Source organism: Bactrocera tryoni, chromosome 4, assembly GCF_016617805.1.
Source record: "Bactrocera tryoni isolate S06 chromosome 4, CSIRO_BtryS06_freeze2, whole genome shotgun sequence".
Classification (NCBI taxonomy): Eukaryota; Metazoa; Arthropoda; class Insecta; order Diptera; family Tephritidae; genus Bactrocera; species Bactrocera tryoni.
The window spans coordinates 72,778,982-72,805,404 of record NC_052502.1 but is presented as its reverse complement, the minus strand read 5'-3'; the positions used below and the strand labels follow the sequence as shown (position 1 = coordinate 72,805,404).

General features: G+C 34.5%; 2 protein-coding genes across 2 annotated transcripts; both read right to left on the bottom strand.

Moving 5' to 3' along the window:
- Positions 1–590: 590 nt before the first annotated feature.
- LOC120774682 (vanin-like protein 1) lies at positions 591–6,465 on the bottom strand. Its single transcript, XM_040104413.1, has 4 exons — positions 6,390–6,465; positions 4,899–6,250; positions 4,678–4,834; positions 591–611 (listed from the first exon to the last, which is right to left on the bottom strand). Exons 1-4 carry the CDS (start codon positions 6,462–6,464, stop codon positions 591–593), a joined length of 1,605 nt encoding a protein of 534 aa, XP_039960347.1. The 5' UTR covers position 6,465.
- A 1,911-nt stretch (positions 6,466–8,376) lies between these two features.
- Positions 8,377–10,350, bottom strand: LOC120774681 (vanin-like protein 1; the record flags this gene model as incomplete). The annotated part of the gene is made up of 3 exons (XM_040104412.1): positions 8,377–8,740; positions 8,801–10,152; positions 10,246–10,350. Coding segments are annotated over 3 exons (1,674 nt in total), but the record flags the coding sequence as incomplete, so codon positions are not given.
- Between the last annotated feature and the right edge of the window lie 16,073 nt (positions 10,351–26,423).

Below are 26,423 nucleotides of genomic sequence, written 5' to 3'. Positions count from 1 at the left end.
ATTTGCAACGACTAACAGACAGTCACATCTTAAGCTCTACAACAATAGTAAATTTAGGTGGAGACCAAGAAACTCCGACAGTTGCACTTTGCCTATAAGATATCGGGATAAGCAGTTGTCTTAACTACTTTCTAAAATTGCTACAACCATTTTAGATACGTCTTGAGCCCGTTTTCAGAGTATCACAAATGGACTTCGAAGTCATGTCCACGGGTGAGTTGGAGAACAAAAATGAGGAGTGAGTTAAACACTGAAAAGAAGTGGCTACTGCTTATAGCTACTTTTGCTTGAATGGAACGGTTGGTGTATGAGTTACACCTGTTTAGTACTCATGGAACTGAGCACTGACTAAGTTTCCTCTGGAAGGCGAGCTAAAGTGAGAAGGCGAAACATTCCGTCATGTAAAAATCACCCTCGAAAAACAGCCTCGGATTAGAGCGAACAAAGACCAAACTATACAAGTCGCTACATAGTGCAAAGGCATGGATGATGGCAACATCGGATGAGTCGGCGTCACGAGTTTTCGAAAAAAATATACTGCGCTGTTTTATTTCAGAAACATTTTGGGGTTTCCTCGATCTTTCAGAGCTTTACAACTCCACATTGGCTTCCTGAAGTAAATAATGGAGATTTAGAAGTACATTTTGGTTTGTGTGACCCAAGAGTATTAAAAAAAATCTTAGATCAGACGACCTTGAGCCATTTTGGAGTGCGAAGCCAATCAAATTAACACAATTATCTTATGCTCAGTGCAAGTGCTCATATAAATTGATATTAACCTCGGCAACTTCCGAAAAAACTCCAATCGAAATCATTGAATAACTTTGTAAACTAAAATTCGGCAAATTGGAAATTTGAAAGTGACCAATTCGATTACATACCCAATTGCAAACGTTTTAAAATTTTCACTATTTTTGCATGGAAAATCATAGTTTTCACGGCTCCGCCAATATATACTCTTTTAATCTTGTTAGTTGGCCGAAATTTAACCTTGAAATGTTGAACAGCCTAACAGCTGGCAACTTTGTCGCACAAACTCATACAAAGCTGCTTCTAAATCACCTCTACGGTGGACAATTTCCGCTCAAGCATCGTAAAAAAATCAAAATAGTCAACAACAACAAACATAGCAATAAAAAATAGGTAAAATTTTAGCAAAAGTTAGTCAACTAAAAAGCATAAACCGTTGGAACTAGAAAAAGGAAAAAAGTAAGCTTGTTAAGTGAGCAGACGTCGCAAAGCTGCGAGAGCCGACATTTTTTCCAGCGAAATCATTTAATAAAAAATTCCATTCCATTTAGTCACAAGTGTTTATGCGCTATATAGTAGTTTACGAGTGAGTAAACCCAGCGGTAGAGAAGTGAATCATTTTGGGAGTAGTTATTGCTGGCTTACTGATACGTGTAGTAGACACACAGAACTCTCTACCTTCATTTTTGCCACGAGATCTTTTCCTTTATAGAGTAAAAATCCAAGAAACTTTGAAGATTTGCTTACACGAACCATTTTAAATGGAAGCGACTGTCTTAGAAATATTCATTAGAAATTTAAAATACTATCTGGCCGGAACGAAACCACACGAAAGTACCCATTGAATACCCATCGAGTAGCTGTATCACATTTAAACCACTCAATCACTAGCCTGTAAAGTCGAGCCTGAGACTCGCTGAGGTCTAGTTGTGCATCGAATTCAGCTCTTTGAACCATACTGAGTCCCAACTGGAAACAGTTCTGTTCCAAAACTAATTTATAAAGTTGCGAGAGACAACCACTGCCACTCAGTCGAGCTGCAAGGAGTTCGTCTCAAGCAGTTCCGATCAAAAACGTTCCGAAATGAGTAGAGAAATCAGAAAGCAAACATTCAATGCTAATTTTAAAGAACTATCCAACATTACAGTCCAAGGACTGGATAACAAGACAGAAATGACTACAATGGCTAAGAAAGTCGGTCCAATTCAAAGTTTAAGAGTTAATAATGAAGTAAAAACAGTTAATTCGAAAGTTTCAGCTGAAACGACTGTAATTCCAGTAGTGCCAGAGGTAAAGACAGAGAGACAAATAAAAACATAATATAAAGATAACCGTTACAACAACAAAAACAGAGAAACATACTATTTTTGGGTTTAGGAAGTTAACAAATTTTGGTTTAGAATGGGAACTCGTTGCCAATTAGTCTTCAGCCGACGAAATCTAGAAATTACCGCAGAGTTTGTGACGTTGGATTTTCCTAGTAAAAGAAAAAGAAGCAGTTATATAATGTGAGCCTAGTTTCTTGTGCAGGGAGCCTGAAACCCCAGAATATCTGCTAATTGACTGGAGACCCAGGATAAAGGCCCTTGGATCCATGTTTCTAAATAGGGATCACATCACCTCACTAACACCTAGCAGTATATTGTAATTTATCTATATGCTGGGGATAGGTGGGTCTTTGGGACATAGGTTAGGGCACTAGAGACCTAAGATCGCGCAATCTTCATCTACTTATCTTATCTTATAAGTAACATTTTGGAATAAACCGAGTCAGAGAAAAAAAATGTTTAAACTGATGAAAATGAACACTGTTATACTATGGAGATGGAATCTATATTAAACAAGAAGTTATCACAAGCCTTGAAACTTCGAGCAAAAGCTGATTTAGAAAAAATTTAATGGTTTGAATAGCGAATAGTGAACATGCCTAATTTTTATAAAATCTATAACACAAGAAAGTCCTCTCTACTTCAGTTTCAGACCCAACTAAAATATGGATTACAATTGAAAAATAGGACGTAGTTTAGGTCCAAATATCATCAGTTTTTGGACCAGTGCAGTGCGGACAGTTTGATCACATTTTAATACTGGCACCCATATGGATGCCTATACAACATACAGGAAACTGTTGCATGGTGCAATTTCCGCTTTGAGCTTGTATATATGTGTGTGTACAGGTGAATATTAACTAAAAAAATTTAATTACCTAATAAATTTTTTCGCTAGTTTGTAGCAGTTTTTACGTTTACGAGGCGGGCGACGCGAGGAGTACATAACACTCCGAAGCGAGCTGCGAAAATTGCTGAAACTGCGAAAATGTGAAAATGGAATATGCGTACATGTATGTATGTATGTATATGTATATGTATGTAAGTTGGATGTAAGGAAACAGTTATTTTTAATTGCTTGGCTTATGCAATTGTGATGAGTTGTTGTTTTTGAGAGCAATATTGAGAGTAGTATGTGGTATAGATGTACTATTGGAGCTGGCCCAGAATATGTCTATATTGCTGCCATTAAATTTTAAAAATTTAAAATTTTTTTTGTTAATTATATTATGAATATTTCTTTGTAAAAATTGTATAAAAGAATAACCTATAAATTAAATTATAAAAACTAAAAAAAAAAGTTTAAGGTAACCGAAAATTAACTTAGATATTTTGGACAAATCTTCAAAAAAAATAAAAATTACGAAAATGAAAAAAAATTGAAAACAGAAAAAAAAATTTCCTAAAAATTTTGAAATTTTTTTTTTTTTTTTTAATGTATAAATTTTTTATGTAAGCTTATAAAAAATTGCAATATTTTCTTAATAAGAAATATCCGAATTTCTAAGATAAGTTTTGAAAAAACAAGATTTGAAAAACAAAAATGTTTAATATAAACAATATTAAAATATTTATAAATTTGAAAAAACGGGTTTTTAAGAAAAATATTAAAAAAAAATTTAAAAAAAATGGTGATAAAAAATAATTATAAATTGTGAAATCTGTATAACATAAACAATATTAAAATATTTATAATTTTGAAAAAAAGGTTTGCAAGAAAATTAAAAATATTCAAAAAAAAAAATCAAAAAAATTAAAAAATTAAAAAAAGTGTTGAAATTTAAAAAAAAATTGAAGTTTTGAATTTTTTCTATATAGAGATATCTTATTTTAAATTATAAAGTAGAATACATATATAAATGTATTACTTTTCATTTTCATTTAATAAGAAAAATCTGGCATTCCTAGATAAATTTTGAAAAATAAAGTTTGAAATTTTAGATAAGACAAAAATATAAAAAAAAATAATAAAAAAAGTATTTGAAGAAAATTAAAAAAAATATAAAATATTCGAAACTGTAAAAAATTTAAAAAAGTAATAAAAAAATGTACAAATTTTTTTGAAATTTTGATTTTTTTTGCTATGTGGGAATATTTTATTTTAAGTTTTTTCTCAATAAGAAAAATATGACTTTCATGATAAATTGTGAAAGTAAATTGTGAAAAAAAGTTTTGAAATTTATATATGTACATATGTATATTTGTATAATGTATATAGTAAATATACAATATTTATAATTTTGAAAAAAAAGTATTTCAAGAAAATAAAAAAATTATAAAATATGAAAAAAATTATATTATGAAATATGAAAAAATAAAAAATAGTAATAAAAAAATATAAAAAATTTTTGAAATTTTTAATTTTTTGCTATATAGGAAGGAATATCTTATTTGTAGTTTGCTCTCAATAAGAAAAAAATGAATTTCAGAAATTTTGAAATTTTTTGAAAAAATGCTTTTGAAAAATGTGGACAAAAAATATTAAAAACATAATAAAAAAAATATAAAAAGTTTTCCCTTTCAAATTTCGTTTTCAAAACTGATTTTGAAAGTATAGCTTGACTAAAGACAACAACGTTAACAGCTTCAGGCCACTCACAGCGGTTGCCGCTCCGCTGCTTTGCTGCGCCGACAACAATATAGGATCCAAATTGTGTTGACTCACTTTGTCCAAAAAGTAATTGCTCCAAATGCCGAAAGTGAGCAGATCCAGCTTCGGCGTCAACAGACGAATGGTTACATCAGTGAGGTTATGTCTAAAAATAAAATCATTGCTCCTGACTACCACATTCCATATGAAAACATTTTGTGGCATACAACCTTTCCACCTCCTGCCATTTATACATATGCACCTGCAGCGGCAACATGCTGCCATCCACACTAGACGGCATAATGAGACGCCGCGCTGCCTGCGGAAATGAGGCGCGCACATTCAACGCGCTGAAATAATGTGTATTGCCAACAGTGACGCCAGCTGGAAAGATGCGACCGCAACTATGCAACTCCGCGCTGGTGCAAGCGAACACGGCGCACACCTTTAGCGCAGCCGTTTCCAAGCGCTGAACCGTCGCCTGTGAGCCGCTGTAGGCTGCAAGGCGATAACGGTACGCTGCATAAACACGAGAGCTGCTGATAGGTGTGCGCGTGGCCTCAAAATGACAGCAGAACTGATTGTCGTAACACAAGGTTGCATTCACTGCAGTGAATTCGGCGTCCAGTAATTGCGTCTTAAAAATGTCGACATTGTAGTCGCGCTGCAAATCGAGTTTGGTGAGACGCGGTGTGGTCACTTGCGGTACGAAATCGGACTGTGGCAGCGGCGGCGCTTGATAGCTTTGGCGATAGGCGTGTTTGGGCACGCTCGCTGTGAGCAGTTGTGTGGTGGGTTCTTCATATATGACTGCCTTCAGACGTCCCAGCCGTCCTGCGTAAATACCAGAACCGCTGATTTGACCGCTGGGTTCGCTGGCGTCTGCCGCGAGTAAGTTGACGTCGTTAGCGTACGACCAACCTTCCTGCAGTTGCACGGCTGTGAGGAAGGGTAGTTCATTGAACCAATGTGTTGCATAGATGATATCTGTTATGCCAAGCTCTGCGACTAACCTTTGCGCCGGCTGCCAGAAAAGGAAATCTGAGCCTACAAAATGTCCAAAAGTCACACCGAAATCGGTAGTAAATGTTGCCAGCTGCGGTTGTGGCAGTACATTCACGCTATACCATTCATAACGAAATAGATTGGTCTTACGGTAACGCGATATGACGCGCCCCTGCCGGTCGAACACCACATTTGCGCTGTACGTATTTATGCCGCTCACATTACAATGACCGACAGGTAGCGGATCATTAGCGCAATAGACCTTTTCCTTCACATGTATCACCAAATATAACTGACGCGAACGCGCTGCACAGGACAACTCTGTGAGTATGAAGTCGTAATTTGGCACATCACATGGAGTAATATTGAGCGCCGGATCGGGCACATACGTCAATAGGGAGTAGTCATTTAGCACATATTCGGGAAAGACGAGTATGTCCAAATCGCTTGTGAGATTCGATTCGATAATGTTTTTTACGCGTCTGAGCCCATCTTTGGCTTTCGGTTGTCCCTCGCCGGCTGGTGGTATAAATTCAACCACACCGGCATTATACGTGGCATCTGTAGGCAATGAGTGCTAAAAAATAGAGATGAGGGAAGCAGAAAGAAACAGGACTTGCTTGAATGGTTGACAAATAAAATGAGGCAGCTTAGAGAGATGTTGGCGAACTTTGACTTGGCATACAAAGTTTTTACTTTCTTATATGGAAAATTACCTGTAAGCCTGACTGAGGTCCTACGATTGCTAGTATGAGTAACACGCAACTTAAACGCAGCTCGTGAATGCCCATCATTAATTGTTATACTCTGAAAGACGACTGCTACTAATGTACATAGCAGCTCATACGCTTATATTAAAGAAAAAACGATTTGTTCATACTGTCCATTGACTTTGCAAAATTGCAAAAAAAAAAAATTGCAGTCAAGGGCCCATTTAGTAGACAAGCGAAAGTGAAAAAACTTAACTCAATACCTTAGCGACCTAAATGTTGATTTTTAGTCATTTTTTAGCGCCATGATGCTGAAAAGAAGTCTTCGCACACATGAACATAAGCTGTGTTGCTTTTGTTTTTTCACCCAGAACTCACTCCTGAACTCTTATCTTATGTAAATCTTAAAGCATGAGCTATTTGCTTTCTTTTATTGCCATATGTTTTATAATCGTGGTAAATATGACACTGACAATAAAAAATATTGCGAAATGCTAGCAATTGCCCTTTGCTGAACGTTTAAGATATTTGTTTTAACTGAAAGTGGATTGGTTTGTTTGTGAATGGTTAAAAAAGTAAATAAAACGTGAATAAAAAATACATAAAATAATAAAAAATTGTTTAAGGTAAGGTAAAGGCAATAAAATGTTAAAATATGCAAATATAAAAGTAGAAAAAATAAAAAAAAATTATTATTAGTATTTTGATAAAAAAAAGGTTGTAGCGGTCCCTAGGGTAGTAATCTAGGGTAAATTTAATAAAGATATCTTAAGAGAAAATTTTGCCGTACAAGAACTTGATTTTGAGCGGTCAGATTGTATGGCGGCTATACCTCATAATCGTTTGAACCGACATACAACTAATGTATAAGCAACTTCTTGGAGAGAAAAAGACGTGACGTGAAAAAGAAATTTCAGTTCGATATCTCACAAACTAAGTGACTAACTCGCGTATATACAGACAGAGAGATAGACAAACAGGCAGACGGTTATATCGATGCCGCTCGCAATGCTAATCATTTCTATAACTTATGCCTGTCCAAAGTTAGACATAAGGCAACCTTTTAAGTTGACCAATGTAGTATATTTCAGGCTGAGGTCTTTGCTCTTGCGAAAGCTACGAAGCTGGCCTCTAAGGCACCTGCTGGCATTTCCAGAGTGAACATGTACGTAGACAGCTCAGCAGCAATCAAGACAGTAACCTTGTATCGCATATCCGCCAGAAGTGTCTGGATAAGCAGGGCAACAGTGGAAAGTGTTGCCAGAAGTAAGCAACTTCACTACTACCGGGTGCCAGGCTACAAAGGCATGGAAGGCAATGAGTTAGTGTACAAGATTGTTGGCTGACATTCGAAAACGTGATCAACATTGGGAAACCCATGCATTGTCTTTACGACGATCTCGACAGAAGCATGGTAAAGAAAATCAAATCCTGATGGATCAAGCTGCATGGGTGCCAGACTGCAAAAATCATGTGCAAAACGTTAGATCGGAGGTGCACAAAATTGCTATTGGCACTCGATAGAAGAGACTGTTGGAACATGAACGGAGTACTAACTGGTTAGTGTCTGGTGGCGACACACGCCCGCAGAATGTGGCTGACAGATCGAGAAAACTGCAGGAAATGTTTAGAGCTGGGCAACAGGAGCATCTCTTGTGCGCTTCTCCCGCATTGGAAAGACTACACTGTAAGCATCTGGGGTCCTCGCGGTATGATACACTGGAGGAGGTATCGATAATGAGGCCGTAGAGTCTGTTAAAATACGTGTCAAGTGCAGGCATCCTAAAGGTTGACTACTTCTCTTGGACCTAGGCACTGAACTTCATCTGATATCGCAAAGGACCAAAACTGGTCTATGCGTGGTTTATTGGCCCAGCAGTTTAACCTAACCTATATACCATATAAACATATATATGTATACATACATATATTATGAAGTCTCCGACGTTTCTTTCTGTTCAGATACAAACACAATATTAGACACCTATAACTCAACCTGTATAAAGAGAATTCAAAAATTATATTTTTTATTAACCCATCAGTGCGACATGAACTAGCGGTCTATCTTTTGCCGTCAGTTCCTTAAAACCAACTAAAGATTGGCCCAGACTTTAAGTGAACAATATGTAAAACGCTTAACCTAGAAAAACTTCATAAAAGTCAATAACAAAGAGACGGTTAAAAGCTTGACTCCAACAAGCTGTGAAGCGTCAGAATGAGGACCATGCACAGGCTGCCACACCGGATCGAAGTTATGCGTGCTCACCTCAGTCGAATAGTAATTACCCCAAATGCCGAAGGTCAGTATATCCAGTTTCGGATAAGTCAAACTTATGGAGATCGCCGTAGTATTGTTGCTACGCGTATTTGAAAAAAAATTAATAATTATTTTACTTGAACGCATATGAAAAAACTACCTCTCAAACTCCTGCCACTCATAGGTGTGCACCGGCAGTGGCATGATGCTGCCATCCACACTAGACGGCATAATGAGACGTCGCGGCGCATGCGGGAAAGCAGCGCTTACATTCAAAGCGCTAAAGTAGTATTTATTGCCAACTGTGACGCCGGCTGGGAAGATGCGACCACAGCTGTACAAATCCGCATTGGTGCAGGCGATTACTGCGCACACCTTCAAAGCCGCGGGATCGACACGTTGATGTGTGGCGCGCGAGCCGCTGTATGCTGCGAGCCGATAGCGGTAAGCCGCGTAAGTATTCGCGTTACTCACAATGACGCGTGCGGCCTGAAAATGACAGCAGAACTGACCATCGTAGCATAAACTTTCATTCACTGTGGTGAAGTCGGCGGGCAGCAACTGAGTCTTAAAGATGTCCACATTGTAGTCGCGGAGCAGGTCGAGTTTGGTGAAACGCGGTGTGACGACTTCCGGCACAAAGTTGGGCTGTATAACCGGTGGCGCTTGATAATTTTGACGATAGGCGCGTTTAGGCACGCTCGCAGTGAGCAGCTGTGTGGTGGGTTCTTCATAAATGGCTGCTACGAGGCGACCCAAGCGTCCAGCATAAATACCCGAACCGGTATTTTGTCCACTGGGCTTGCTAGCATCAGCTGCAAGTAAGTTGACATCGTTACCAAACGCCCAACCTTCTTGCAACTGCACGGCTGTGAGGAAGGGCAGCTCACTGAACCAATAAGTTGTATAGATAATATCTGTAATGCCTTGCTCCTTCACCAATACTGCGGCTGGGTCCCAATACAGCATATCAAAGCATATAAAGTGGCCAAAAGTCACGCCGAAATCTGTGGTGAAAGTAGCATGTTCCAATTGTGGCAATACTTTCATATCGTACCATTCGTAGCGGTAGAGGTGTGACTTGCGATAGCGCGATATGACACGTCCTTGCCGATCGAACACCACATTGGTATTGTAACTGTTTAAGCCACTGGCATCACAACGTCCAACCGTTGTGGTATCGTTGGCACAAAAAACTTTCTCTACCAAATTGACCACCAAATATAGTTGACGCGAACGTGCGGCGCATGAAAGTTCCGTTAGAAAGTGATCATAATTGGGTATTTCACAGGGTGAAATCGCAAGCTGCGGATCAGGCACAAATGTGCGGAACGTGCCGTCATTCAGCACGAACTCGGGAAAGACTAGTATATCCAAATCGCGTGTGCCATCGGATTCGATGACCTCTTTCATGCGCTTGAGGCTTTCATGTACCTTAGATTTGCCTTTGCCCACACCGGGCATGTATTCGACCACGCCAGCTTGATAGGTGGGATCGGTGGGTAACGAGAGCTGCAAAATGTAGAAGTAGAATGGTGAACAGGAAAGATGACAAAAGCTGAAGCTAGCTCGTTTTGCTTCTTCTGTTTCCTAAACTATAAATACCTGCCAAGTTTGTTGCGGTCCTATGACGATTGCCAAGAAAAGCAATATCAAACTTTGCGCACGCATCCTGCTTAGTTTTCCGGTGTTGCCGCGCGACGGTTGTTTCGTTTATATACTAATTATCCAAGCGTTGCGCCTTTTAAATCAAATTTGATGTAAAACCGCCATAAAATCTTTCTTAATCTTATCAGTATTTTAATATTGAGATTATTATCAAAGACTTTAATTGCCATTTTTAATGGGCCAATGGGATTTGTTTTTGTCAAATAGAGTAAATTATGCCAACGAGGTATTTGAAGTGCATTTAGCAGCGTTATTTTATTGTAGGTATTGCGGCTTCTACGACCGGTGATATTTCCAAATGTAATTGAGCTCCTAAGTTTTTATTCCCAGCTCAAGAAGAGCAAAACTGGAAATAAAAATACATCAAGTTTTGGTTGGCTTGGCAATTCATGGTTCCAATCCACATTCGAAATCTTTACAGTTGATTTTTGAGTCGAACGAACTTGACTTGTGACTGATCCAACTTTAGATCAACGATACTGACACTATTTCAGATAGTTTATTCGGATTCTTTGCAGTTCAAAGTCTGAGTTTAAGGAACTTAACTTATGACTAATCTGGCTTGAAATCGATAAGACTGGCACTTTTTGAGATTGTGAAGTCGGATTCGCATAGAGATGGCTTCAAAATACCTAGTTTCATCGTTCCAACTGCACATGGAATCTTTAGAGATGAAGGTCTGAGTGGAACGAACCTTAGATCGAAAGGACTGACACTTTTTAAGGCAGTTTACTCGGATTCGCATGGAGAAGGCCTCAAAATACCTAGTTGCAGTCCTCCAATGACACGTGGAATCTTTACAAATGAAGATCTGAGTGAAACGAACTTGACTTATGACTGATCCAACTTTAGATCAAAAAGACTGATGCTTTTTAATATATTTCACTCGGATTCGCATGGAGATAGCTTCGAAATAGCTGGTTTGATGATTCTTATTAAACGTGGTATCTTGTCAGTAGAAGGTATGATTGGAAGAAATTTGAATTGTGACTGATCTAGTTTGAAATCGAAAAGACTAACCCGTTTTAAGATTGTGAACTTGAAATGCTTCAAAATGCCTAGTTTCATCGTTCCAACTACACCTGGAACCTTTACCAATGAAGGTTTGAGTGGAACGAACTTTATTTATGACTGATCCAACTTTAGATCGACAATATGTGAGCTTTTTAAGAAAGTTCACTTGGATTCGCATGGAGATAGCTTCGAAATAACGGGTTTGATGGTTCCAATTACATGTTGAATCTTGACAGTTGAATGTTTGAAACAAAGAACTTGACTTATGACTGGTCGTGGCGTGAGCTCGATAATGCTCCTGGACCTGTTTAAGGTGGTTAACTCGGGTTCGTAGAGAAGCGACCTCGAAAAAGCTAGATACGGTTCCGAAATCGTCAAGCATCGTGCTTTAGATTACTTCAAACATCGTCCCGTTTTACGGAAAAATTTCTAATGAGTATTTAAATTGGACCTCGGACCACGATTGTGTACTATTTATTCTTATTTATATCCTCCGAAGGTGAATAAACCGATGCCTTCAAGGGTGCACTCAAGTACACAGCTGCTCTGATCTCTACCTGGTCGCTTTATTATCGCCCTAGTATGTACGGTTATCAAAGCATTTGACGGCATGAGCTACTTTGTTCTTGTTTTTTTAATAATTAATGACCAACGGCGTATAAACAAACATTGAAGGTAGAACTTCGCCAACAACCAACATAAAAATATAAATAGAGATACACACACACGAACACATATGCATTGCTACACATACCTATATATATCATTGGCAAGCAACAGTGTCAACAACAACAAAAACATATCCAAAAAGTAAACGAGTAGAAATTTCCCGCAAGTTCATAAAAAATGCATGTGAAATCTTTACAGCGCGGGAGAGTGGGAGAGCACACAAATCAGCAGCGCTGCGACAGCAAGGATGCTCCAGACAGTAACAAATATACATACATACACTTAAATTTACGCAACTTTCTAATTCATTTGCCTTTCGAACGGTACTTTGCTCTTGCGCTCCGCGGCTTCAGGGTTATTTTCTCAGCGCTCTCAACAACAGTTTTGCGCTCTTCATACTGGAAACTTTTTGTAGACTTTCCAGCATTGACACATGGGCGACAGCCGCCACTGCTGGCTGTGTGCCGTTAGCTGTCCGGTTGGTCACTTAGCCGCACTGTCCTACGCTGGCGCCAATTGTTGTTCGACGTTTGGGCTGGCTAGGTCTTGTGTTGGCCGACACATCGCCTTAGCGCACGCCGGACGTCAAACATATGTAATTTGGTTGCCTACATGTACTAGTTCTTATTTCCGTTAAATTTTTTTTCGCTATTGAAATCCCAGTTTGTTGTGCTACTTTGGGGGGAAAATAGCGAATTTCCAACAGGTAGCCAGGCAAAGCACATTTATTCACACGCATATATCTTTTATGTACATGTATATGTATTACTCATATATACACCTTTAATACATATCTACTTGTCATATGTTTCCACATGCTCTCTTTTACGTGGCTCACGCGTCTATACATATGTACGTATGCGTGTGTGCTTGTTTGCTTAGCATATTTTCTGGCGTTAGCGTGGCTGTGTTTGCTTTGCTTGCTGTTTGAGTTCGCTCTTTTAAGTGGTATTTGTTGTTTTAGCAGTTCCTTTGTCGTCCGCTTGCCCTTTCGGGCAGTGTTGTTTTATTGTTTTTGTTTTATGTGTGCTGCTGCCAGGCTGTTGCTTTGCTGGCTGGCTTTGCTTTTTGCCGGCGCTGGCACAGTGGGCTTATTTGTAATAATGAAAAATATGCATTTTAAATAAAAAATATTTTTTTAATAATAAATCATTTTTTAATTAAAAAAAAATATTTAAAAAAAATATTAAAAAAAAATAATTAAAATTAAAAAAAATATTAAAAAAAATAATAATAATAAAAAATAATATGGCACAGAGGGCTTATTTGTTATAATGAACAAAAAAATTAAAAAAAAAATTATTTTTATTTTAATATACATACATATAGTTTGAATAAATAAATATTTTTTTATTAATATTTTTTTCCCAAAAATAAAAAAAAATATTTTTTAAATAACAATTTTTTGTTTTAATTATACTAAAACAATAATAATAATTTTACTACTTAAATAATATACAGAAAAATGTTGTAGTACCACAATAATTAAAAAAATGGTATATTTTACTTCAATAAAAAATAATATGACACAGTGGGCTTATTTATGCTCTTGATAATAATGTACAAAAATAATTTTAATTTTTTTTTATTTTTATTTTCATATACATACATATATGTATTTTGAATAAATAAATATTTTTTATTAACATTTTGCTCTTCCGATCTTTAATAATATTTTTTTTGTTTTAAATAAACTAATGTAATAATAACTATTTTAGTATTTAAATATACATAAAAATGTTGTAGTATTAAAAGAATTTAAAAAAAAGGTACAATTTACTTTAATAAAAAAAAAATAATATATAATAAACTAAATATTTTCAGTACTGAACTTAAAGCAAAAATTGGTCAATTTGATTTGTTAATTTCAAGATTGTTATTTGAAAGTGAAATTTAGTACCACATACTATGGCTTGAGTGAGTACTAAAAATGTGTACTAAATTCAAAAAAATGAATATAAGTTTAAAACAAAATATACATATGTACATGTATAGCCTTATAGAAAAAAATTTTGGCAAAATTTAGCTTTTTTTTTTGTAAATATTTTTGGTACTTATTTAATTACTAATTATTTTAATGATTTCTTTAATGTAACTTTTTTTCAATATTTACAATTTTTTACAATAACAAATACATACATTGCCCACTGTGCCATATCAAGCCAACTCTTTATTTTTCGTAAGCGATTGCAGCCTCACTGCAACTCCCCTCTCTTGCCACCATCTCTCTGGCGCCTGTGCTACTTTCTATGCCTCACCTTTACGCTCATAGCACGATTTTATACGTGTGAGTTGTCCACTGCTTGACACATTTGAAGCGCTGCTTTGACCCCCGGTTGTTGTTTGGCCTCTTTACCTGTGTCGAGTGTTGAATGTTGGCCCCTTCAATTGACCAACAACCAGTTAAGTGCCTGATGGCGATTTGTGTGTATAAAGTTTGAGAGGGGAAAGTCATTTTTTCATGTCAACGCATGAAATTACGTACAAATATAGGCCACTATGTGTCTCTGCGTGTGTGTATCTTCTAATATAGCATGTGAGTGGCTGAGAAAAAGTTTGTCGATTTGAATGCTCACAGGTGAGTAATATAGGCGAAGGTACAGAACTTATGCTCCCGTGAGAATAATTATTAATATTATTATTTTTTTTGTATACCATTTTCAATTAATCATATTTCTTATATTTACATTTTTATATATTTTTTGTGCTTATTTTCTTATGGCGTCCAGTGACTTTTACGCTCAGGTGCCTGCCATTTTCTCTTCCTTTCAAAGCGCCTTGCCTCAACTTCAGCTAATCAATGCACCTCAAAGAATAACTGTTTATTTTCTCACTTACTCACTAAGCCGTTTACATTTTGTTTCGTTTTTGTTCTTATCTCCGTTAGCACTATTATTATAACAGTAAAGCTGTTAGACATTATTGTTGCTATCAAATTCCTGCCGCTCACTGTCAAACACTTTCCATGCGATTTAACTCAATTTAGCTCAACTGCGGTGTGAGAGGCTTAAAGTGTGTTGCGAATGGCGGCAATGGAAAAGTCACAAGTTATAAATAGCATAGAGAGACCAGTAGGAAAAAGTTTGTGTGTGAATGTCAGGGACAATATTATGGATCAAGTATTGAGTTTGCCTTTACTAAGGATTGATATGAATATAATAAATTTCGCTTTGACATTCTTTTCAGAATAATTTTTGTATTAAAAAAATATTCTTTAAAAATTCATACGATTTTAAGTCGGTATATATGTATATTCAATCTGAATATACTATATGCAAATACTCATCCGCCTTTTTTCGAATAAAAATATCATAAAATGATTAAATGACAGCAATAAAGCAGTGACACTTGTTTCTGGCTTATAAAACACTCGCCAAATGATATGAAATCTTCACAGCAAAACATATGTACATATAAACAGACATATTATATTTACAGATTCTCAAATTGCACGCGCATTTATTTGTGCTATCGCTGTTAACTCATAAAAGTACTTTTTATGACCAACAACAAAGGTCCGTAAGGTGCTTAAACTCCAAAAAATAATATAAGAGGAATAAAGAAAGTATTATATACGCTGTGTTATATATCCTAAGTAGGTACATATAAGGCAATGGCCTGTTCTCGTGTTTGTTTTAAGATTAGCGCTTGAGTCTTTTCGACAACTCACTGCCGAATAAAAAGTGTAGATTATTAGCAAATATTTGCATGAAATGTATAATTGAAAAATAGAACTGAAAAAGTATTTTCATAAATACGGGCTGATTTACGGGTTAGGTTTGCATCAAGATTGAGTGGCCTACTAATCATTTACATGATAATATGACAGCTTTATAGCCAAGCCAAGGAGGATGGAGCCATTCACTTGGGAGCTGTCAGAAATGATTCTTTTACATATGACTCAAGCAGCTCATGACTTACGGTCTTAGACCAAGTATTCTCTAGGTAGCCAAAAAATATCTGTTTGAAGGCTAGTTAAAGTGATAAGGCGAATCCTCCTTCCTCAAAGCTGTGCGCTGTGTTTGAGAGCCGCCACGTAAAAAAAACACTCCCAATGAAAAGCTAAGTTGGCTATAACCAAGAAAGCGATGTCTACGCCAATAAAGAAGGAGAAAAAGATAGCCAAGTCACGCACTTCCATATTGTTTGCGTCTATATACTTGTATAATATAAGTGTATGATATCTCAAATACAGTATTTTATAATGCTAAGAAGAATATAAAAAGATAAAAAAAAATAAGCTGAGATCCATAAAATAACTTTCAGGTAGATAGCGGAAGGAAAGCATATACACCATTTTTTTCTTAGCTGATTGTCTATGACACATGATCTACAGTCTTTGATTTTCCGATTTTTATATATGTGTACGTCGTACGCTTTTCTTTTGGAAGGCTCATAAGGCTGATTTTTTAGAACAGTTTCAACTTGAGATTGAAGATATAATCTATTATTTACCTAAACTAACTTATTTATTTAGAACAAAGTCTATGTGAGGCAGTGTCAAGAAAGCTCGTAAAAAAATCAGAACTAGGGAAATGCTTAGCATTCTCTTAGTATAGAAGCCTTTCAAACTTTATGTAAAATATTCGATTAAGAAATTGTCTTCATAAAAAATTTATTATGAAGACAAAACTAAACAAAAAAGTCAATCTAAATTGTAAAACAAAAAAAAAATTATGTACTCGAATGAGTTTTCTGATACATACATACGTATATACATACATACAAAATACAGTACGTGACATAAAAACAGGCATTTATGCAGGAAAACTCGTTATTAATGCCACTTTATCAGCCCACTTTGGAGTTTGTTGTAAATCTTAAGTAAACCTAGCGCCGATGATGTCTGCAGATAATGATGTTTTCATAGCAAAACATATATATGTATGTACACACACATTTATAAAATTTATTAACCAATGTAGAAGTCTATGTCAAACCGCCTTAAAAAATTGATTATTATGCCAAACTTACAAGGTCATTCATACCCTATATGTATGTATGTATGTATGTAGGCGTAGTATATATATAATAGTACTAATATTTTGTACTAAAAATGTATTAACACAGTTGGGGCTGGTTTGCGTTTAAGAATTTTGATTTCAGCTTCTTACAAAGAAAATGAAGAGTTCGTAATTAAATTTAGTACTAAAAAAGTTCTAAAATTTGGCATTAAAATATACTAGAAATGTACCGTTTGGTACTAAAAATGTACTAAAACAGTTGGGACTGGTTTGCGTTTAAGAACTTTGGTTTGATCTTCTTGCAAAGAAAATGAAAAGTGCGTAATTAAATTTAGTACTAAAAAAGTTCTAAAATTTGATATTGAAATAAAATTTACAGAAGTGTTCGAGAAATTTTATTTGATTTTTTTTGTATAGGATTGATACTAAAATTGATACTAAAATTAGTTCTAAAATTTAGTAAATTTAGTACTAAAATTTAGCACTTAAATATCATAAAAATTTTCATGTCCAAAATCTTTAGTCATGAAAACAAGTGTAGCTCGATTATATTGGTACTAAATTTGTTTCCAAAATTTTGTACTAAAAGTGTACTAATATATGACTTTCATGTTTACAAATTTTGCCTTGATATTTTCGTAAAGAAAATGAAAAGTGCGTAATTAAATTTAGTACTAATATGAATTCAAAAAGTTAGTACTAAAAGTGTACTAAAACAGTACGGCTCATAAAAAAATTAAAAATTTTGTACTGCGGTTGTTGTTTAATAATTTTATTGTTGTATTTAAGAAAATTTATTTTTAGTACAGAAAATGACGTTATCGAAAAAATGGTAATCTAATATGGTGTTCAAGCCCATAAAACAGTAGAGTTATCATTGAGTATACCATAAATTCGTGCGAAATTAATCGAAAGCAACTATGTATGTACAAGGGCATACAATTGTGTACTAAAATTCTTAAACGCTATGCAGGCTTATATTTACATATGTACACGTATATTATAATATTTATATATTATGTATGTATGTTTAGAAAACTGTTAAAACGCAGGGATATACCGTTGAAGTACTGAATTTGGTTACGAAATAGCTAAACAAGTAAAAAATAAAACTAATAATGTGTACTAAAAAGTCGTACTAAAATTTAGTCCTGAATATTCACAAAAAATGTTAGCACTATTAATTTCATAATTTTTAGTACTAAAATTTTTTTACTAAAAAAATGTACTAAAAATGTACTAAAATTTAGCACGAAAATGCAAAGATTGTAGCAAAACTATTTTTTAGTACTAATATTTTTTACTGAAAAAACTTGTACTAAAAATTTAGTCCACCAAATGTACTAAAATTTAGTACAAAAGTTTAGCATACATATATGTAAATGTAATTATTTTTTTTACGTTTTCACTGCTAAGAATAGCAATAGCATAAAAATTATAAAGCATTTGATGCTAAAAAAATGTAAGATTAGCGCCTAGAAAATTAGTACTAAAAGTTATATAATTTATTTTGTGCCGAAAACTAGTATTTTTCTCTGCAATTTTTATAGAATATGCTATTTTCTCTAGAAATCTCTAGTTCGCATTTACCAATATGTACTGGCAGTGGCCGGCAGCTTTTCATGAAAACAAAAGTCTAACGCAAGCTTAATACAGACATATGTATGTACATATATGATATAGCCTTGACTTTTGGCTTTTTTTGATACCCACTTCAGGATTTCCTTTAACGATTTTTCTTTTGATTTGATTTTCCAGTCAACAATTTTTCTAATATCGCACACACGCACACACACACACAGATGTCTGTGCATAAATGAATGAAATTTGTTGTTATATCCGGCTGCATGGGAAGAAGAACTCTTAACATTTACGCTCGGTTGCTTGGTTTGGTTTGCTTTTGATTTATTTCGGATTATTTGTATGCGAATACATAAAAAAAGAGGTGGAAAATGAGAAATACAAAGCAGCATTAAAGGGACCACGTATGTGTGTGTGTGTGTGTGTGTGGGAAAAATTGGACGCAAAATATGTGGCCGCACAAAAAACTTATGCTCAATACAGATTTATACAAATATGAGTACATATACATATATAGATATACCATATATACATATATGCACTTATAGACGGTTCTCTGCGCCATCTGCATGCTCGTGCGCGCATTTGTTTGCAGCATTTTGTGGCAAAGCAATCATACAACAAATTTAATCCCGCTAAGCGGCTTTCACGTATTTTGTTATATTTTTCCTTTTTAGTTTATTTTTCCACTATTTCAGCGCTTTTCTGCTTAAAGCCAAGCGAGTGTGAGTAATGCTGACAGGAAATCCAGCAGCGAGGCGGCTATATGAGTATGTACCGTTATTGATAGCTAAATGTTTGCTAATGTGTAGAATCATACAAATGTATATTTGTGCATATTTACAATTTACAGCTTATTTCCGTTACTCAGCCCAGCTGCCACGCTGCTACGTCTCACAATAATTTTTATTTCGTTTGGCGCACTTTTCACTAACTCTAACCGCATTTCACACTGTTTGTATATAATTTGGTTGAGTATACCCTGAACAGCGTATATTAAGTTTAGCTCAAAGCTTATAATATAAAACCAGCGTTGTAAACCCTATAAAGTACATATGTGTATAGAAATCGACGAGTTGCGTCAATTTAGCTATGCCTGCTTGTAAACGCAGACTAGTCTTTTAATTTTTGAGATATCGATATGAAATTTTGCACACGTGCTTTTCTCCCAAAAGAAATGCTCACTTTGAGGGAAATGCCGACGTCGGACCACTGTAGGATATAGCTGCCATACAAACTGATCGATTGGAATCAAGTGCTTGTATGGAAAACTTTTTTATTTGACGAGTTATCTTCACGAAATTTGACACCGGTTTTTCCCTAGGACAACGCTGCAACCTCCGACGAAATTGTTCAGATCGGACCACTATAGCGTATAGCTGTCATACAAATTGATCGATAGGAATCAAGTGCTTGTATGCAAAACTTTTTTATTTGACAAGATATTTGTACGAAATTTAGCATGCATTACTGCCCAAGACAGCGCTAAAATATCCGAACAAATTGCTCAGATCAGACGATTATAGCATATAGTTGCCATATAGCCTGATCGATTGTAATCAAATACTTATATGGAAAACTTTTTCATTTGAAGAGAAATCTTCTCAAAATTCGGCAGATATTATTGTCTAAGGCAATGTTATAATCTCCAAATAAATTGTTCAGATCGGACCACTATATCATATAGCTGCCATACAAACTGGCGGATCAAAATCAAGTTCTTCTGTAGAAAACTTTTTTATTTGTGTTGGGTATTATAGTTTTGGTGCAAACGAAGTTAAATTTTTATTTTGCTCTTTACCATTTTTGCTGTGAATCACTTTTTTGCGTTTAGTTATTTATGTTTATGCCAGCTTGCACATTGAATAAGACATCGTACTAATATGCACATGAAAGCGTACAAATTATTTGCTATCTAGCAGAAAAACATATAAATGCGCACTCTTTTAAGGCAGTGTGCCACTCACAGCGACTTATAAATCTAGCATGAGACTGTTGTGCTTAAAAAGTTGAAAAAAGTAAAAAAGAAATATAATAATAATTCCCGACGCAGTCAATAACTGACAGTCAAGGTCGCTTAAGCGCCATGTAAACGTATATACAAACACTTTTTGTTGTTGTTTGCTGCTCGCTACGTCGACCTTTTTCCCGTTTGAGCTGAGATTAAAAATATTTTTTGCTCTCGTGAAAAATTTGTAATCGTTATGCGCTTGTATTGGCGATAAATATTTACAGCAGACACAGTACTTGGCATTGCAGTGATATGGCACAACGGGGCGTATACGTAACATTTAGTTGAGTATGCAATTTGATTGCCAGCGTTGATGAGTTGATGTAATGATTAGTTTTTCAAAGGCAATTTCTATATAAAGGCGGGCTATATAGTAGTGTCAAGGGAGTGCAAATATGCTAAGTTGCTAAGCATGTGCTGACAGGCAAGAGGAGGCGTGGAAGTTGAATGGCAAGGCGGTGCTGGTGTCAGAGAGCGAAGTAAAGTGCGTAAAATATAATTCTTCAAAGAGGTTTGGAGATAGAGTGCAGTTAAAGCGGATATTAGCTTATATGCAAATGAAAAATGAAAAATTTAGGGATTTATACAATGTTGGATTTGATAAAAATGTGTCAAGATTTGATTAAAAATGCCTTTAAATCGACCCCAAATGACCGCAATAAAGAATAATTCGAAAAATTGGAAAAAATAGCGATATGGATAAATACGAAAAATTATAAACTGATTTTGGTCAAATTAATGACAAAATAAATATGCTAAAATTTCAGAGAAAACGGCGAAAGAGCTTGCTAAGACTTTAGCAAGGATTAAGACACTTGCGATGCGTTTTAAGTATACTTAGGAAAATAACCAATCTAAAAAGAAAAAAAAAACTTAAAAAATAAAAAAAAAAAATTAAATTTTTGTGACTTTAGCTTCAATTGGCTAATGTTTATTAATTCTTTACATAAAATGTTTATTTAATATAGTAAAAAGTTTTTCTTTCTTAATATAAAAATTAATTAGAAAAGAGATCTGTAAGTATCTCGACCTCAGCGACATCTAGCGGGCCTTTTTTGTAAAGAGTTTTTATTAGAAAAAAATAGTGAAAAAATCAGAAAAACGTGCCAAATTAAACATTAAATAAAAAACGCATACAATTATTAGTTGATGGATGTAAATTTAAATTAAAAAAAATAGCATAAAATTGCTACCTATGGCCCCGATTCATAAGTAGCAATTTTATAAAAAATATTATTCACGGCGCTACCTAGCGCATCATTTGTTACAATAACATAACTGGAAATCTTCATATTTGGTATTAGTAGGGGAAGTGGGAGAAGAGCGAGTGAGTTATTTTCAATAAATTTTGGTGGCGATTTATATTTTACTATAAAGTACAAACGCATCTAGTTTCATTCATACTAATATTTATAATTGGTCTAAAGGCCGATATATTCGGTGAAAAATTAACTGGAAAGACAGAAACTTGCTTAAGAAAAAGGCTCCGAAATTTTATTTACCAAGTATTCGTTATTTTTTTTTATTAATTTTCTTGTAAAAGTGCGATTATCGGTTTATTTACAAATTTTGAGGTTATGATAAAACAAAATTTTAAGAAAAACAATGATGAATTGTCTTACTTGAACTTGATTGATTGAATATTTACAATGAGTTTTTTGGAAGAACCGATTAGGAAGATGGATTGATTGAATATTTACAATGAATTTTGTGGAAGAACCGATTATTTATAATTTCGCAAAATTCTAATTTTTACAATAATTTTATTAAATTAGATTTCTATGGCTTTTTCGGCATTAAATACATAAGTTCTTACTTAAAAAATATACAATCTCTACGTTGTACATACTTATAGTTATCGTATCACACATCACTGTAGCCTCCAAAGCTAAAACAATTGAAACTTCAGCCAATCACACCATATAACGTACCTGCCACGGCGTATACGCAACATCAGAAACATTAAGCAGGTATATAGTAAGCGCTAAAAATAAATCGAACTACATTTAGCGCGCACAAACGATATCAAAGTCATATAAAATGTATGCGTGAGCCATAATTTATATAAAAAAAAAATAATGGATACTTTCAACAAGCCTGTTGAATATTTAAGGCTCACACATGTGGATGCTACCGAAATCGGTTATACATATATATGTATATAACCGTATTTTTCGCGCTGTTAGGTGTTCATATGTTACACTACTACATATATGCAAGTCGTGGTGTGAACAAAAAGACATGGCACATGACAAATTAGCTTAAATCTGGCAAACAAGTAAGTGTAGTCGGCAAGGTACCACTTTAGGTATATGAGTATACATATATTGGTGTGTGTGTGTTTCTGAGCTTGTAAAAGCATTCAAAGCAAGCTTCTGTAAAGCATTGCATATGAAATATGCAAAAGTTGCGTGTGTAGGTGTGCAATATAAATACTTATATACCATATTATGAAGACTTCTTATGCTTTATTTTCTAACTGAGGTAAGCTAACCTGTTGAGAAGTGAAATACGCAGCTAAATAAAAGGTGCGAATAAGACAGCGTAAATAAATAACGTAAATATTTAAACAAAATACACAGACATATATATGTATATTTATAAATTATAAATCTACATATGTACATACATGAAAAAAGCAATATAATATATATTTGGACTCAAAAGCCTACATATATAGACGCCAGAGTTGCACAGGCAGACATTGTGTGCAGTGTGACATGTACAGCAAACTCACACAAGCGTGGCAGCTTGCTTTGTAATACATTTCGCATGCTTGTCTGCGCGGGAAGTCATTTAACCGACGCGCGTGAAGAGGCAAGTTGAGCACGAGCAGCAAAAAAGTAATATTAATAAAAAGGGTTTAAATTGAAAAGCCTGCCGTGAGCGTCTACAAGTCATATAGGTTGCTTGGTAGACACAATGGAAGCGCACAAACACTTATAACTTAGCGAGATGAGGATAATTTAGTGCCTTTAAAATGATAAACAGGCGCAACGTAAATCAGGTAAAAATGATAAGTTATACTTAAAGCTAAATAACAGTTAGAGTAGCAGGAGATGAGAGGCTAGTGTGTAGACAAGGACAATAATTGAAAGCTGAGAGCATTCAACTAGTGAGAAAACAAGCTACTGGCAGGAACTTCTATCAAACAACTCTATATATTCTTTAAAGGAGAGTTAAGAAAAATTATTTTATAAAAGGCTGGTCCATACAATTGGTAAAAGCGATAAGTACATATTAATTACTATCATTTTTGGTAGCAAAATAAAACTTATTTAGCGCAATAGGCTAATATATGCCTTATATACTCCTTAAAAAGGGAAGGTTAGAAAATTGTATATTATTTTATGTAGTGGTAGGAACGAGTTTTGCCCTATTTAGAAAATTTTTTTTATTATACATTGTTATTCCTTGTATTTTGGTTATTTTTACTGCCTTAAAATATAAACAATGTCCTTTCATATGATTTTTTTTATGAACTACATGACGTATGAGTAACTTTACTTGGCCAGAAATTGTATCAGCAATTAACTGCTGGAAGTCCAAAACTAAAAATACATATTTCGAAATTTCTCTTAAATAAACTTGAGTACTGCTGGCATTACAACAAAAGTATTCCAGTTAACCTTCGCTACTGCCATCTTTCATCATGTAAGCGCGGTCTCTAAAATCCCTATGCCATTCTTGCATCAAGGTTGCCGAATCGCCGCAAATATTACCCACAAATTGACAGCTCTGTTAGCTGACTGGCAGTTTGAAGAGCGTGTGGCGCTTTGCGTTTTCCGACTGCAGTTCATTGCCGCCGTCATTGGTCTCGACGGTGGCGCAACCTTCAATTGCTATCAAAATTATCGCCGCACGCTGACCTTGAGCTGTCGCGCTTACAAATTCGCAGCTGCCACCTGCATTGAAGCATTGTTGCATTGAAGTACGGTTGCATTGATGCATTGCCAGCCTGTTAAAATTGTGAAATTGTACTGAGATTTTTTTGAAGCTTAAAATTGATGATTGTGGCAGGAAAATGGTGATGAGGTGGGCCGTTTTTTCAGTTATTCATATGAAAGGTGTGTTTGAGATCTCACAACGATTGAAAGGAATATTTGTTTCAACAGAGTTGCCGAACAGGTAAACAATTTTTTTGTTCTAGAACGTGAAGAGGGTTTAAAATGCCTTCCCATCATACAGGGATCGTCAACCCAAGTGAGTGTTATACCCACTAAAACACTCTCCCCTTCTACCAAGGAATTTTCGGGTATGAAAAATTGCAATAGTAGAATAATTTACTTAAAACATTAATATTTTGTATAATATTAGTGCAAAAATAAAAATAGCTACTTAAAGTTCATAAAAAGAAATATAAATAAAAAAATATATTAATTAAAAAAAAATTTAAATTTTAAAAATTTTAGAAATTTAGAAATTTCCAAATTGAAGTATAAAAAATTAAAATTTTTAACATTACTGAAATAACAAAAAATTTTGAAAATTTATTATACTTAAAAATTACACTTAAACATAAATTTGTCAAAAAAAAAAATTACGAAAACTCAAAAATATTCAAATCACTCTTCAAAGTAAATTGAAATGTTAAAAATTTTAAAAATCTATTGCAGTTATCTTCAAATTTAAACTAAAAAAAAATTAAAATTTTTAACATTACTGAAATAAAAAAAATTTTGAAATTTTATTATATTTAATAATTACACGTAAACATAAATTTCTCAAAAAAAAATTATGAAAGCTCAAAACAAAATTTAAATTTAAGAATAAAATATTTTTGTAAACAAAACAAAATTTTTTTAAATTTTGCTTAAAAAATATTTTGTTCTAGTTGTGTAAAAAAATGCAAATTCAAAATATTAAGAATATTATATTTTTGTGAACAAACAAAAAAATTAAAAATAATATGGCAACCTTTTTTTTGACTTACAAAAAAAAAAATTTCAAAAAATAAAAATATTTATGAAAAATAATTTTTTTTTGGAAAATAAAATTTTTTAGGATGTTTTTAAATTTTTCCTGGCAAATTTATATTTTATTAATTAATAAATATTATTTGGCATTCATTTTTAATAAACCCTAAAAATTTTAATTCTTGATTTTTTATAAATTTATTTTTTTTTCTTAAATTTTTATCACATAATTCAAATTTAAGAAATTTAAGTTTTTTCTTAATTTAAGTTGTTTGCTTTATCTTAAATACCTTACACTTAATTTAATTCAATTTTTTTCTACAAAAAAATCTCCACGCGCATAAATCACCGAAAAACAATTCAGCAGTCGTCATGCCACACTGATTTTCCGATTTTGCTAACACATTTCCCCAGCCCATTTCAATTTACTTAAGCACCTGCGTCTCAGCTAGTTAAAGCCAAAGCGCTTGTCGGCCTGCCAATTTGCCACCAAGCAACAACAAACCTTGCAAATTCGTAATCCGGCGCCGTTTCTAACATATTTTCAGGCACTCACCCCTCACAGACTCCTTCTGCTTTACTTGTGTTCTTGCGTATTTGCTTTCCTACTTTACCCCGACCTTCAAATGGCTTATTAACTTCTCCCGCCATCTCTTTCCCTAAGTACGAATTAAGCGCTCATTCTCCTTGTAGTTCCTACCTTTAACCACCAAACCACCAGGACCGTTTATTGCTGGCGGCGATTTATTTGTGTTATAGCTGGTTTTTGTTATTTTTGTAATATTGTTATTGTTGATTTGCCTAATTAATGACTATTTGGTAAAAATCTGTTGCAAATTAGTTGAAGTAGATATACTTTTGCGAGTGAAATTTGATTTAAAAGGCAGTAGGAAGGGTTTGCCGGAGAGCAATGCTGCTTTTCGCGGATTTTGGTGGAGTGGAAGGTGAAAAATTGATGGA

Excerpts from the sequence above, each read along its gene's own strand:
- LOC120774682 (XM_040104413.1), bottom strand. The coding sequence starts at position 6,464 with ATGGGCATTCACGAGCTGCGTTTAAGTTGCGTGTTACTCATACTAGCA. Across the intron at positions 4,835-4,898 it reads AAATGGCAGGAGGTGGAAAG|ACATAACCTCACTGATGTAA; the intron begins GTTGTATGCCAC and ends TTTTATTTTTAG. Across the intron at positions 612-4,677 it reads GCAGCGGAGCGGCAACCGCT|GAAGCCAATGTGGAGTTGTA; the intron begins GTGAGTGGCCTG and ends TATTTACTTCAG.